Source organism: Polypterus senegalus, chromosome 2, assembly GCF_016835505.1.
Source record: "Polypterus senegalus isolate Bchr_013 chromosome 2, ASM1683550v1, whole genome shotgun sequence".
NCBI classification, from domain to species: Eukaryota; Metazoa; Chordata; class Cladistia; order Polypteriformes; family Polypteridae; genus Polypterus; species Polypterus senegalus.
The window spans coordinates 260,568,236-260,583,196 of record NC_053155.1 but is presented as its reverse complement, the minus strand read 5'-3'; the positions used below and the strand labels follow the sequence as shown (position 1 = coordinate 260,583,196).

The 14,961-nt window shown below is 34.9% G+C and overlaps 1 protein-coding gene across 2 annotated transcripts in view; it reads left to right on the top strand.

Moving 5' to 3' along the window:
• mpzl1l (myelin protein zero-like 1 like) overlaps positions 1 to 14,180 on the top strand; it is a 92,203-nt gene extending 78,023 nt beyond the window's left edge. The window contains exons 5-6 of one of the 2 annotated variants that reach the window (XM_039745436.1): positions 7,835 to 7,940; positions 11,250 to 14,180. In XM_039745436.1, the coding sequence (XP_039601370.1) occupies positions 7,835 to 7,940; positions 11,250 to 11,351 (208 nt within the window). In that variant the 3' untranslated portion in view covers positions 11,352 to 14,180. The remainder of the gene's footprint in view (positions 1 to 7,834; positions 7,941 to 11,249) is intronic. The other variant, XM_039745437.1, reaches the window with a different exon arrangement.
• Positions 14,181 to 14,961: the final 781 nt, after the last annotated feature.

Genomic DNA, 14,961 nt, shown 5'->3' with positions numbered 1-14,961 from the left:
CAACTTCATGTTCCCTCATTATTAATTATATGCCAAATAATACAATAAGTCAGTGAGTTGAAAAATGGCAAAAGTAATGTGATTTTAAGAAGATCATTGTTTTATTATGAAAACAGGAATCCTTACAATGGAATATGTATTTGAAGTCATCTTTCACTGAGCATAACCAAATGTATACATCAAGTAAAATTCCATATTTGTTAACTAGCAAACATTGTGATACAAAATGAAGTCACATGTTAGAATTAATTTAGTCAGATTTGTTTGAAATAATCACTTTTCAAAGTCCTGTTAAGGAATTGTGGTCAAAAAATTGCCCTAAGCTTCTCCTGTTATGTGCACATTAAAGCTATTTATTGTCCTAATATTTTAAACAAGAAAACTAGGAGAATTTTATATTGTACACTGTACACTATAAATAATAATGAAATAGTAATTCTTTGTTTTGAGGGCAAACACTTGAGACTTTATAATGTTTTCTTATTTTGTCCTCCTGTTCTATCTTAGCAAACATTTCAGGAAAGTACAGGCAACACTGGTTATTACACACGAGGACTGAAGATTTAGCTAGTTAGATCACTGGTGCTTAAACTTCATATTTTAAAAGTGTACTGCATAGTTGAAATCTGAAATAGTAAAGTGCATATATGTATTTAATATCTACTGCATTATCTGTGATGGACTGTTGCCCTATCTGTTGTCTATAGTGCTGGAATAGGCTCCAGCACTCCATGACTTTCAAATGCATTTAGATACTTTTCTGTACAGTGTTTTTCATTTTTACTAATTAAGTAGCTGCGTATTCAAGCACTATTCAATACTGTGTGAGGAGGAGGGGACTCCCAGAGTTCTTTCTTAATTTGTTTATACAGTTAATAAAAATGTAAAAATTCAAACTTCAATGTAGCATTTTTTTTTTGATAAAACATACTGAAATACTTTTATTGGGTCAGTGCCAACAATTTTCAAGAGCTTTGTGTTTTAAAACCACCACTCTTCTGCTACCACAGCTCCAGCTTATAATGGAAACCATTAGGCTACTTGGATAATAATGCTTTTTAACTTCACAAATGTGATTATGTGGAATACCGATAGGCCTTGTTAGACTGCAGTATAGGCAGGTTCTTTTAAAAACTGTTCCTTATGCTGTTGTACAAACCTAAAAGTTCTGCTTACATTATAGTTCATTTAGATAAAAGGAGCATATTTTAATCATTGGACCTCAGAATAACATCCAGCACAAACTGCAGTCTTGTTCAACATAGAATGTAGTAACTGTCCTTTTTTTCTTACTCATAAAGCAGACAAGATCTACGTTTTAGATTAGTTTGTAAATTTCATGATCCTTATTGCTTGCTGCATTACTGAATCATACACCATCCTGCAAAGGAAGGCTTTATTTATTGGTCATCAGTTTCAAGGATTGGTTCCGAACCCCTGTGACCCTGAATTGGTTTAAGCAGGTGTAACTATATAAGGTGTAATAGTAGCTGTGTTTATAGTAATTTTTCAAAATTTTTCGCTTGTCATCACAAAATTTAAACTCTGTTGTTCAGGTCCGTTTTGTCAAAAACTTGTTTCCATTTTTATATTTCATAATCCTAAAAGTTTTAAAAGTAATCAAAATGAATGAGGTTTACAATAGTGTAACATTACTTTTCACATAAATACATTTAATATTTAAATACCTTTCCTTAGAAATGCAGTAATGTTCATTTTGTGTCATAGTTTAAAAGCAGCTAAGTCCTAAATAATGCCTATCTATATCTGAAGTAACTCTTATAGTACACTAGGAATCAATCAGCATTTTAAAATTTTGGAGAAGTGTGATATGTGTTTTTTCTCTGAAAAAAGAACACAAAGAGCCTCTGTTAATATGCAGTAATGTACATATTTAGCCACATAATAGTTTTTCAAAAACTTCAAAAAAGAAAATATATTATTAAAAGTTAAACTTCTACATGAATGGAAAAATACCTAGACCATAATAATAATCTACTATGTATGCTGTGTTTTTCAAATTAATAACACTATTACATTTTTAAAAAACTAACTAAAATATACATTCTTTACACACAGTACAGGCTATTGTAGATACCATTTAATAATTGATTCTTATGTTATTAGAGGAATGTTAGTGTGCCGTCTGCAGAAACATAGCCTATGAAGGACTGCTGTGTAACGAAATAAATGTCTTTTCTTTGTTCCAAGTAAACAATAACATAATTTAATGTTTAAGGCAACAGAACAATAGTCAGAACTATGAAACATATGTAAATTGACCAGGTAATGTTTGTGTAGCATTTCTTTCTACAGTAGTTTTTTTTTTTTTTTTTTTATGTCCTGGGCACAGATAAATTCAAAAGGTGACAGGGAGCTGATGACATTTAAAATGAAAAAGGTAATTAGATGACATTATAGGTATGGAAGTTACATTTTAATGAAAATATTGTGGGAGAGCTTTCCCTTAAACTGGTAATTACATGCTTAATTTACATGCTTAGTAAATTTGAAAACATTGTTCATTGTTGTTTCTTTTTAACTTTTATTGATTTTATTGTAATCGTTCCATACAAATAGATCAGTTTTTACAAAAAATAGGATTAAAAACAATTCAACCCCCACCCCTGAGAAAGAGAGCATGGCCAACGGAATAAAACTTAAAGCTAGTAAAAATAAATAAACTGATAAGTTTAATAAGCAGATAAAGATAAATGGAGAAAAAAAAAATGGGAAGAGAATCTGCTTCCTCAGTGCTTTAAGAGTTTATTCTAAAATATTATTGATTAGATCCTGCCAGGTTTTGAAAAAGTTCTGCACAGATCCTATCCCCTGAGAATTTGATTGACTTAAAAGAGGAGAGTTAGGATTCTTCCAGTTTAGCAAGATAAGTCTGCATGCCAATAGCGTAGTAAAGGCAATCACAGTTTGTTTGTCCTTCTCCGCTTTAAGCCCTTCTGGAAGAACATCAAACACAGCTGTTAATGGGTTAGGAGGGATTGTAACACCAAGGCTGTCTGAAAGGCATTTAAAAATTTTGGTCCAGAATGATGTTAATTTGGTGCAGGTCCAAAACATGTAACCCAGTGAGGCTGGAACCTGATTGCAGCGTTCGCAGGTTGGATGTTGCCCTGGAAACATTTTGGATAGTTTTAAGCGAGACAGATGTGCTCGATATATAATTTTGAATTGAATAATTGTATGCTTTGCACATATGAAGCTCGAGTGAATTGTCTGCATTCCTACCTTCTACTCCTTTTCTGATATGTTGAGTGAGAGATCCTTTTCCCATTGTCCCCTTGAATCTTTGAAAGGGAGGGAGTGTAGAATAATTTTATATATTGCAGAAATGCTGTCTGAGTCCTCAAAACTGAGCAATATTTTTTCCAGCATAGAGTAAGGTGGGAGATGAGGAAAATCGGGCAGGTTCTATTGTTCATTGTTGTTTCAAGCCCACCTTTTTTTTTTTTTTCAAATCCACAGTTCATTTACTGTTCCTGCTTAATCCAACCTCATCAATATAAGGCAGGAAACAAATCTATATTGGCTCTCGGTATATTGAAGTGTCCCAAAATGGTGGCCAAAAATTATTTTAGTTACTGTATGTATTCCATTCTGTTTTAGACCATCTTTCAATTGATTCTGTTTAATGTTTATATTTACATTTACATTTATTTGCTTGGCAGACGTTTAGAAAAGAGGTAAACATAATTGAGTAACATTTGGCTAGAGCCTGTTTGTTCAGCAAGTGTAGTAGTACAGGTAACAAAAAGTTGATTGCAACAAATGAAAAAGATGTGATGAATAATGAATATGCAATCATCTATTGCCGTCAATAAAGCAATTAAACTTAGTGTAACAACAAATTTACCAACAATATAAAATATCACAAAGTTGTTTTTTTTTTCTTTCAATTGGAGAATTATTCGAGGGAACAGATGAGTTTTCAGATGCTTCATACATTGAGAGAGTCAGAAATACAGATAGAGGTTGGTAGCTCATTCCACGAACTAGCAACTAAACAGGAAAAGAGTCTGGATTGAGACTTGATGCCAGGCAGAGGTGGCATCACCAGACCAATGCAGCGTCTTGAAGAGACGAGTGACATGTAATGCAACTCCACCCAGACATTTTTGAGTAATGTGATAACAAATCAATAATTTTGTAGTTAACCCACCATAGCTCCTAAACCCAGCTTTTTATCCAGCATTTTTCAACCCAGGCAATAGCCAATACAGGTATTCAAAGTACATTTTATGAAAGTGGATTAAGACTGTAACCAATGAAATATGAACAAATGTATTCCTGACTTGCTTCATAAACACTAAGTGGATTTGTTCACAGTATGTTTCCACCTCATACCATGGTGGTTGGTTGCTTCATTTACACTGAATCTGCATAAATAATAAATAGAAGTTTGAATGTAGGTGAAATTAGAAACATTCAAAATATATGTGTATTGATTTCCCTATCTGTGCACATTCCTCTGTTTGCATTATTTCCTCAGGATAGTCGCATTACAAAGCACATTACTGCTTGCACAGTTTAGTCATCTGTCAGCTTTGATGTATTTTTGCCATCTCTTATTTAACAGTTGATATTCTACAAGTAACGATTTGAAAGGGTTTTAATTCAAGATAATGCCTACTTAATGTGACAGGCCTCAAAGCTTGATATAAGATTTAAGTTGGGAGTTTTAGTATACACATACAATATAGCCATGCATTATGTCATTTTAAGATCGTTGTATAAATGTTTATTTTTGTGGTACAAATGTAGGACGATAAATATCTCCAGTTCGTCTTTGTGATTTACAAACTGTCAGTTATTTTATTTTCAAATTTCTGTAGTGGCCTTTGGCATGGAATTCTGTTAACCTTCTTCTATACGTTTTAAATCTGCGTTAATGTATTGCAAAGCTTGTTGCTGCTACCATTTTCTCAAAGCATTATCTGTGTGACCATGTGCTCACCAATACTAACATCAAGTGCTAACATTAATATTGAGCTTGTGTCTTGAGTGTTATTTTTCCATTCATCTGCTCTTTGTGTCTCTTGTTAACCATTCAGAAACGTATGTATTTTCTTACTTAAACATCAAAGCATTATTATTGATACCATTTTTCAATGTTTTATTTAAAGCTGACTGCTTAGTCTCAAGTACATTTTTCACACAGGAAAGAATTTCCCCCCCATTTAGGATTGAATCATATTTGAATTTGCATTTCCATTGCGAAACAATGGAGTGTCAAATTACTGTCTATTTTCCCCTCAGTATTAAAGTCTTCATTCTTACATATGTGCAGTCTGAAGTGTGACTTATTCTAGGTTTTCTTTGCCTCTAAAAGTATAAACTCGACCTCTAGCACCAAGGCGCTTTCAAAAGTACCTTTAGATAAATGTTTGGAAAGCGCTGTTAGAGGATATCGATTAAATTAATATACATTGCATCCAGAAAGTATTCACAGCGCATCACTTTTTCCACATTTTGTTATGTTACAGCCTTATTTGAAAATGGATTAAATTCATTTTTTTCCTCAGAATTCTACACACAACACCCTATAATGACAACATGTAAAAAAGTTTACTTGAGGTTTTTGCAAATTTATTAAAAATAAAAGAAAAGCACATGTACATAAGTATTCACAGCCTTTGCCATGAAGCTCCAAATTGAGCTCAGGTGCATCCTGTTTCCCCTGATCATCCTTGAGATGTTTCTTCAGCTTCATTGGAGTCCACCTGCGGTAAATTCATTTGATTGGACATGATTTGGAAAGGCACACACCTGTCTATATAAGGTCCCACAGCTGACAGTTCATGTCAGAGCACAAACCAAGCATGAAGTCAAAGGAATTGTCTGTAGACCTCCGAGATAGGATTGTCTCGAGGCACAAATCTGGGGAAGGTTACAGAAAAATTTCTGCTGCTTTAAGGGTCCCAATGAGCACAGTGGCCTCCATCATCCGTAAGTGGAAGAAGTTTGAAACAACCCGGACTCGTAAGTGGAAGAAGTTCGAAACCACCAGGACTCTTCCTAGAGCTGGCCAGCCATCCAAACTGAGCGATCGGGGGAGAAGGGCCTTAGTCAGGGAGGTGACCAAGAATCTGATGATCACCCTGACAGAGCTCCAGATGTCCTCTGTGGAGAGAGCAGAACCTTCCAGAAGGACAATCATCTCTGCAGCAATCCACCAATCAGGCCTGTATGGTAGAGTGGCCAGATGGAAGCCACTCCTTAAAAAGGCACATGAGCCTGGAGTTTGCCAAAAGGCACCTCAAGGACTCTGACCATGAGAAACAAAATTCTCTGGTCTGATGAGACAAAAATTGAACTATTTGGTGTGAATGCCAGGCGTCACGTTTGGAGGAAACCAGGCACCGCTCATCCCCAGGCCAATACCATCCCTACATTGAAGCATTGTGGTGTCAGCATCATGCTGTGGGGATGATTTTCAGTGGAAGGAACTGGGAGACTAGTCAAAATAAAGGTGACTGCAGCAATGTACAGAGACATCCTGGATGAAAACCTGCTGCAGAGCGCTCTTGACCTCAGAATGGGGCGACGGTTCATCTTTCAGCAGGACAACGACCCTAAGCACACAGCCAAGATATCAAAGGAGTGCCTTCAGGACAACTCTGTGAATGTCCTTGAGTGGCCCAACCAGAGTCCAGACTTGAATCTGATTGAACATCTCTGCAGAGATCTTAAAATAGCTGTGCACCGACGCTTCCCATCCAACCTGATGGAGCTTGAGAGTTGCTGCAAAGAGGAATGGGCGAAACTGACCAAGGATAGGTGTGCCAAGCTTGTGGCATCATATTCAAAAAGACTTGAGGCTGTAATTACTGCCAAAGGTGCATCGACAAAGTATTGAGCAAAGGCTGTGAATACTTATGTACATGTGATTTCTTAGTTTTTTTATTTTTAATAAATTTGCAAAAACCTCAAGTTAATTTTTTTCACGTTGACATTATGGGGTGTTGTGTGTAGAATTCTGTGGAAAAAAATTAATTTAATCCATTTTGGAATAAGGCTGTAACATAACAAAATGTGGAAAAAGTGATGCGCTGTGAATAATTTCTGGATGCACTGTAAATAAATGGTCAGTGAGTGTTGACCATAGTTTGGTTAAGAAGGATGCTTCCAGATGTTAGCAGCCACAGAATGTGTGGGTAAATTCAGCTATTTGGTAAGCATTCAGTACTTTTTTTAAAGAAACCAACATTTTAAATGAGTGGTAAAAATTCCTTTTCTATGTAACTTGATAGTAGGCACTAACAAGAAAGGGATTTATTTTGTGTTAAGTGTAAACTTGACAGAACACGTGTTACATAATAGCTGGTTTACAAAGTGTCATACTGCAAACCACAGATAGGCTAAATTTACTTTATTAAACAAGAATATCTAAAAGCAAAATGCAAAATGGATGAATGGGCAGACCAAGATTTGGAATTAACCATCTTGAAAGGTGTTTGCCAAGAACAAGTAACAATCATTTATAGTTTGACCATTATTAATATTCATGTCATTGTTGAAAGCATGTATTTCATTTTTATGTATGTGGTGTAATTTTATGTTTGTGTGCTTTTCAGCTTATTTGAAGGTAAATGCCTTGTGTAATTGTATATTTGTGCTGTGTGACAGATGACTATTTTGTTCTCATACTTCATTTCATTTTGTCTTTTTTCCCTTTTTTATGCCGTTTTCTGCCAATGCTTTCTTGTCTGCTTCATTGTGCCATTTGCTGGTTAAAACACCCCCATTTTGTACATGTTATCATGCACCCTCCAAAAAAAAAACAAAAAAAAAAAACAAACAAAATATGAACCAATAGCTGCAGTTCTTCTGAAAGTGTGGTCCCTCAAGTGACTTTGCCTGTGAAGAACCCAGAATCAGTTAAAGAGTGGTCACGATGTAGCAGCCCCTCTGCTCCTCTCCAGGTATGACATTTCTTATCTTTTCTAATGGCAAATTTTTGGTGGGTAACACTCTTTCATTAACTGGTTGTAATTATAAAATAACTTTACACAATTAGATGATTCTTTTTGTGGGACTGCACATACTAGTTAGTATTATTAGTATGCAATTTTACAGATGACCATGAATGCTGATGTATGTTAAAGACAGATTCATTTTTAAGTCTCTTAATGATAAATTGTATGCTGTGGTCAGATGGCCAGGGAGGACAGGGCTAGATGCTAGAGAAAAAACTGCAGAAGTTTAAAGGTCAAAAGAATGCCCATCATCTACTGGGCATTTTACCCAACATAAATGTGCTTAAGTAGTTTGTGTTAAAGCTTCGCTCTTTATTATTTGATACAGTGGTTTTTCCTTTCATTCCAGCATCACAGGCGGATGGCGGCACAGTACTCTGATCAAGGTTATTCTCCTCATGCCAGCTGAAAGATATAAAACTTAGCATTATGACCACACTTTGTTAAAATTACACTTTAAAAAATATATATATATTTTTAATCTCTTATGATTTGTACTCCTGGCTATACATCATGCCTGGCCAGAGATTGAGAATGTGAGTCCATAATTTTGGGAATCCATCTCTGTGTATTCCCTTGCTCTTGATGTTTGGGAAGTTGATGACGGGGAGGGGGTTGATTTGAGGTCTATCCAAGCTAAGAGAAATTCATTTATAAGAGAGGGCATCTTTACGGGAATGCATATCCAAATTACATTTTTTTTCGTAAATACAGGGCGAGTCAAAATTATGTCAACATTTGAATGGCGGAAACAATGTATTCACAAAACATACTTTCATATGTGCAAGATGATTTACAGGAATGTCTCAACCTGTTCACCTTCTTGTTACACACACAAAAACCAACGAGCAACAATACTATTTAAAGCCCGGACACACATTGCGTGGGGAATATATGATACCAGAGTCTATTTTCTGTCCTTCAGGTCATTGATATCACGAACTTTCCTGCTATACATGCACTCCTTCACCATACCCCATAACCAGAAATCACAGGTTCTCAAATCGGTGGAGTGTGGAGGCCATGGCATTGGTCCACCACAACCTATCCATTGACCTGGAAAGTTGTGGTCGAGATTAAAATAATCCATTAGTGTTAACATAATTTTGATTCACTCTGTATATGAAACAACAGCATTGCCGTATTGCAAACTTCAGTAAGTTTTTCACAGTTACTGCCACATAAATCTACCCTGAACGTTGATAAACTGACCGATCTTTTTCAAAATATTGCATCCTGTTGTGTTGTTACAGGGTTCAAGCATATTCTTCTTTGTCCAATTTGACCCAGTGCTTATCCCCATATCCTTCACATATGGTTTGATTTGTGTTCAGTGATAACTGCTGTAGGAATTTTTTAAGTGAGAGTTTTTGTAGTCTTTCCCATTTAGTCATGGGGTTAGACCTCTTGATTTGCAAATTTCTTTGCACAACTTCTTTTTGACTTAGGTAATTTATTTAAATACATATACACGTGGATACATACAAATATATGTATACATGTATGCACACTTGGAGGTACATAGAGGCAATGCAAGCGCACTCACACACTGAAATATATTTGTAAGTGAAGATAGGTGACAGCTTGTTTGCCCTTCTTGAGCATGTGCTGGATAATGAATAGGAAGTAATGAACACGCAATGGACAAATAAAGATGAACATGGTAGAGGCATTAAGCCACCGGGTTTACTTTATTTTTCCCAATGTGATTAGTTTCCAATTAAATATTATTTAAATTGGTCACTTTATTCAATTTTCTGTTCATTTTATTCTACATTTATTTTTGTTCATACTAAATATTACATAAATCAACATACTGTACTTGATTCTATGTTATTGCACAGTTTAATCAGTTTTATTGTATTATAAAATCTTGCAGTATAACTAAAGTACTGTATGGACCATTCTATACCAATTTTTTTTAATAAATGTTATCTTAAAATGCATATAGTGTTTATTCTTAAAGCTGTTTGTTTTAAAATGAAGTCAGAGATACTAATCTTGGCCAGATGTAACTTTTCGTTATGTCAAGCAGTTTAATTTTCTTTTTCCATTCTTCTCTTTGCATTGATCACAGTGGTGCACGAGGGTTTTTCTCATCCATTTACTTTGTTTATGTGGAGCACAAATAGAGTATGTATCTGTAACAATTTCTCATGTGATATGTTTCCACATATCCTTCCTATGCGAGAATTTCCTGTGACAAAAAAAGGTCACTAAATCAAAATAAACTGACCGCAATATTCCACAAATTGTGTGCAGAGAAGCTGGAGGTGTTTGCAGACTGGCAAAGTGCATTTCTATCATCAGTAAGTGCAGTCATCATAAAAAGAGTGCATCTAAATTAAAGCTGCATTATCCAAAGCAGACCTAGAACAGGAATATATTTGTCACAATGCCAGACTGTCAAAACTGTTCTTCCACCCATAATTTGCAGATTGTCTCAATACAACCAAAACATGTTGCTTGTTTACAGGATTTCAAATGTTGATATTTACTAAACCTTTCTAGTTGCATAACATTTAAAGCACTATTTAGCATTAAAATGATGCAGAATATAGGCTTAATTTGTGTATGTGTGTGTGTGTGTAGATTTTGTACCTCTTTTTCTACATAACTAAGAGCAATTTTTTTAACACTTTATCTTTGTATGTCTCTCCACATTCCAGTTTCTGTACTTTATTAATTTCTTTCTTTATTAATAATCTCCTTTTCTGATGAACTATTCATTGTTGTGTGCATTGTTTTAATCCAATGCAGAAAAGCAAACAGAAATTGTCTAGAGTTTTCACCCATCAGCTTCTTTGTGTGACATGCACAATTTCGGATTCAGCCAAAATGTTTAGACCTGGAGTTTCAGACAAACAGACTTTCAAATTCTTAACAGAAAAATGTTTTTATTAAAATACCCACAGTGTGACCCGTTCTCTTGCACTGAGCATGGTTTCTTTATAAATTAAATGACTCTCGGCTAGTCACAAAGTTGTGGGGTGGGATGAGATGGATGTGGGGGGGGTGTTTGGAGGTTAAAATTGTTATATAATTGTTACATATTGTCTTGTTATATAAAAGAAAAACTGTAATTGCGTAGGTAATATGCAGTCTGTGACAACTTTTAAATGGTCATGTTTATTTTATACATTAACTTTGTTTTTAGTGACTGTATTCTGGCAAAGTATTCTATATATTCAGTCATATTAATAAAAATAATATTGACAAGTTTTCTACTTTTAATTCTTTTCATTTTTCCTTCAGGGCCCAGTAATATATGCTCAGCTAGACCATTCAGGGAACAAATCCTCCAATACCATCTACAAATCTGAACCAGTGGTATATGCTGATATCCGAAAGAACTAATTAAGGACCTGGAAAAGACTGACCAACCCATATGCATTTATAATTTCTAATGTATGAACAAGTTGGGGTCAATCAATGCATGTGCAAATATGTGTCAATAAAAACAGCATAGTTTTCTGCAGAAAGTTAGTGCATGTAATGAAATGTCAAGTATGTTGAAAAGTGACCTTTCTTTGGGGAGTCTTCTTCCTGGTTGCACCTTAATTTATTCATATTACTACTATAATGGTGTACAGGATGTTAGGATAAATTATCCAAAATAATACATAGTTGAGCATCCGTACTGAATATTACCATCCTGCGTGGCAAACATCATAGCTTCATCTCAGTGTGGTACTAAGTAAAGTTTTGGTTATTATAAGTGTCTTCAAAAGTTGTGAAACTGACTCTGCAGCTACCAATACATAAAGTCATTTTATGGTGTGTTTTGGATGTCCGTGAAAAAAGGCTGCCTGATGTTTTACTCTGCCTGCTAGTTGAAAAATCAGGGTTAGGTTTGTGAATCTTGTTTGTTTTTGGGTGCCAGCAGGTATTTCCTGAATAGTACGATTTCCAAGAACCACTAATACATATTGTTTACAAAGTAGAAATGAAGGAAATAAAAAACCCTTGTCATTCATAACAACGGTCTAGTTATTACTTTCATTGAAACTGTTTTTTGTTTGTCATTGTCCCCCTACTGCTATTCATTTTGAGCTTCAACTTTGTATTCTTTGGAAGTAATTTCTAGCAATATTTTAATGAATATTGCTGAAGATGTTTAGATGTTTCACTCGTCGTTTAGTAAATTGAAAGCATTGAATGGTGACCATTGTTAACATCTGGCTATATTGTTTTGGAAAGTAAATGTATAAGAGTTATTAGCAAGTTTAAAAGAAAATAAGACATTTTTGTGCTGACATTCATGAAATAGGGGCTCTTTATCTTATAGCTGCTCATCTGCCATCTGCCATTTTGTACACGCTTAAGAACGCCTCGCTCTTAATGTCCTAGAAGGCAGCACCTTGATTGTATGTACATTAAGTTCCTTTGTGGAGAGTCTTTAGCCTTTTCATTGCATTTTCATAAATTGACAATTCAGCAGGTCAAAATGTTAAGTGAAATTGTTAAGTTCAAGTTACTTAGTGAGAATGCTTTACAAATGTTTGTCTTTTCGTTTACATTTTTGTATTCATCATGTCTTTTAAAAAGACTTTTTTTTTTTAGGAACCTTATTCAATAGAAATCTATTTTTTAATTCTTGTTCTATACTGATTTTATTGAACAATCAAGATCCCCAATATCTGGTGCATAAAACACTAATGACTATAATAAATTACTGCCAAAATACTATGTGGTACTTGTTAAAGACTGCAGGTTACTGTGTGTTGTGCTCAGTGAAGATACTCTTCAGATAATTTAGTCTTGACCATATTTTTTGTCTTATTGCTGGACATAGTGTTATTTGAACGTTTATTAAAATCCTGAACTGGAAGTAATGCTTTGATATATTGTAAAAAAAACTGAAATTTCTTTTACACCTTATTGAGATGTTATATCAACAGTTTTATAATTGCAGATCTTTCTTTGTTACTGCAATAAAATGCTTTTGGGTTATGTCTATAACCAAAGTTAAACACAAATGTACAGTAGGCCCTTTTCTTTTAAAGAGGTTACATTTCTATTCTGACAATAACAGAAAAATATTACTTATATATTGTATAAGACTTGTGCAGCATTTGACAGTCATACTGTGCAACATGATACATGATATGAAATATTTTAATAACCTTTAATGATTAGTTAAATGTATCACTATTTTATATAATAGAATGTAAAACCTTTGTGCATATTGAATGCCAAGGCTAACATGATATCAGAAATGTTAGCAAGAACAGTCACATCTAATGTACTGTATTTTGTCTTCGTGTCGGTCACCACTTTGTCACTTTTGTGCAAAACCAAAAAGCAGTGGTAGAGAGCAGATTGTGCGTCCGAGCGTTACACCAGTCACAGCCTGAGAATTTTCAGGTTCTACCACTTGAACAATTGTTCTTTTCCAATATGAACACACATTGTTTAGCATGATGAGTTTTCTTTTAATTAAGTACATTTGTTTACACATTTGCTCTTTGTGCCTACAATGTGGTTGTTTTGACCTACAGAAAATCATATTCAGATTTTTTTTTTTTTTTACAGCTTCACAAATTTAAAATAGTACTATGCGCTCTTTACACTGTTGTCTTTATGACAAGGAATGTGAGTCATGGTGATCCTTCACATGAATATTTTAACCGAGTTAAAAGTGTATTTTGTTTTTAACCATAAATATAACTGTCAAAGGCTAATGTCTTAACTGTAAATAGCACACTGTCGTTGGATAGAATAAAAATGCTGGATTTTGAATCCTCAGTAAGTTCTTACAAACATTTTTTTCGCTGCCTTGAAAGTTAAAGAACTTTAAAAAGCATACAAGTTAAAAATATAAGTTCTGTAAAATTATATTTGAAGGTACTTGTAGCATTCAGTCATTTAACTAAAGTTATTAAAATATATCTGGGCTTTTTGCTAATCACATTGCACAGTGTTTTACTTTTGAGTGTAACATGAAATAACATTTGACTGCTTAGTGGGAGTTGTTTGTCTTCCGTAGTTTGTGCCACAGTATGCTGATGATGGTTATCGTTTGGATAAAACTGGAATGCTATAATGTGCTTTATTTTCTTTTCATCTATGTCAGAGTGTCTGTGTTTTCTGACTGTATGTGTATTGTATATAGCAGATTCTTTACTCTAAAAATGCTGTCTTTAATTTCTTATACTTTTGTCTCCAAAATACTGTATGATTTTTTTTATGTATTAAAATTCATTCTTGTACATAATGGTGTCAAACATTTTTTTTCTGTATTTCTATCTTAGGTTACTATGGTGATATATATGAATATGAGCTATAGTGATTTCCAGAAAAGAAAGAACACATAAATTGTTGTTATTATTATGGACTCAATTTCTACATGGAGGTTACACATTTCTACTCATCAGTGTGATTTTCTCCTGTTCACTTTCTTTTGCTTAAACAGGTCTAGGGTAGATTCATTGGTGATTATAAAATTGGCCTAGTGTATGGTGGCAAGATAAAGTCTATCAGTGGTGCAGGACGGTGACAGCAGTCTTTTGCTGAAGCTGCTCCTCTGTCTGGAGATGATCCTGTTCAGTGGATGCAGTGGATTCTCCATCATTGACAGGAGCCTGCTCAGTGCCCGTCGCTCTGCCACGAATGTCAAACTGTCCAGCTCCATGTCTACAATAGAGCCTGCCTTCCTCACCAGTTTGTCCAGGCGTGAGGCGTCCCTCTTCTTTTTGCTGCCTCCCCAGCACACCACCACATAGAAGAGAGCGCTCACCACAACCGTCTGATAGAACATCTGCAGCATCTTATTGCAGATGTTGAAGGATGCCAGCCTTATAAGGAAGTATAGTTGGCTCTGTCTTTTCTTGCACAGAGCATCAATATTGGCAGTCCAGTCCAATTTATCATCCAGCTGCACTCCCAGGTATTTATAAGTCTGTACCCTCTGCACACAGTCACCTCTGATGTTCACGGGGTCCATGAGGGGCCTGGTCCTCCTAAA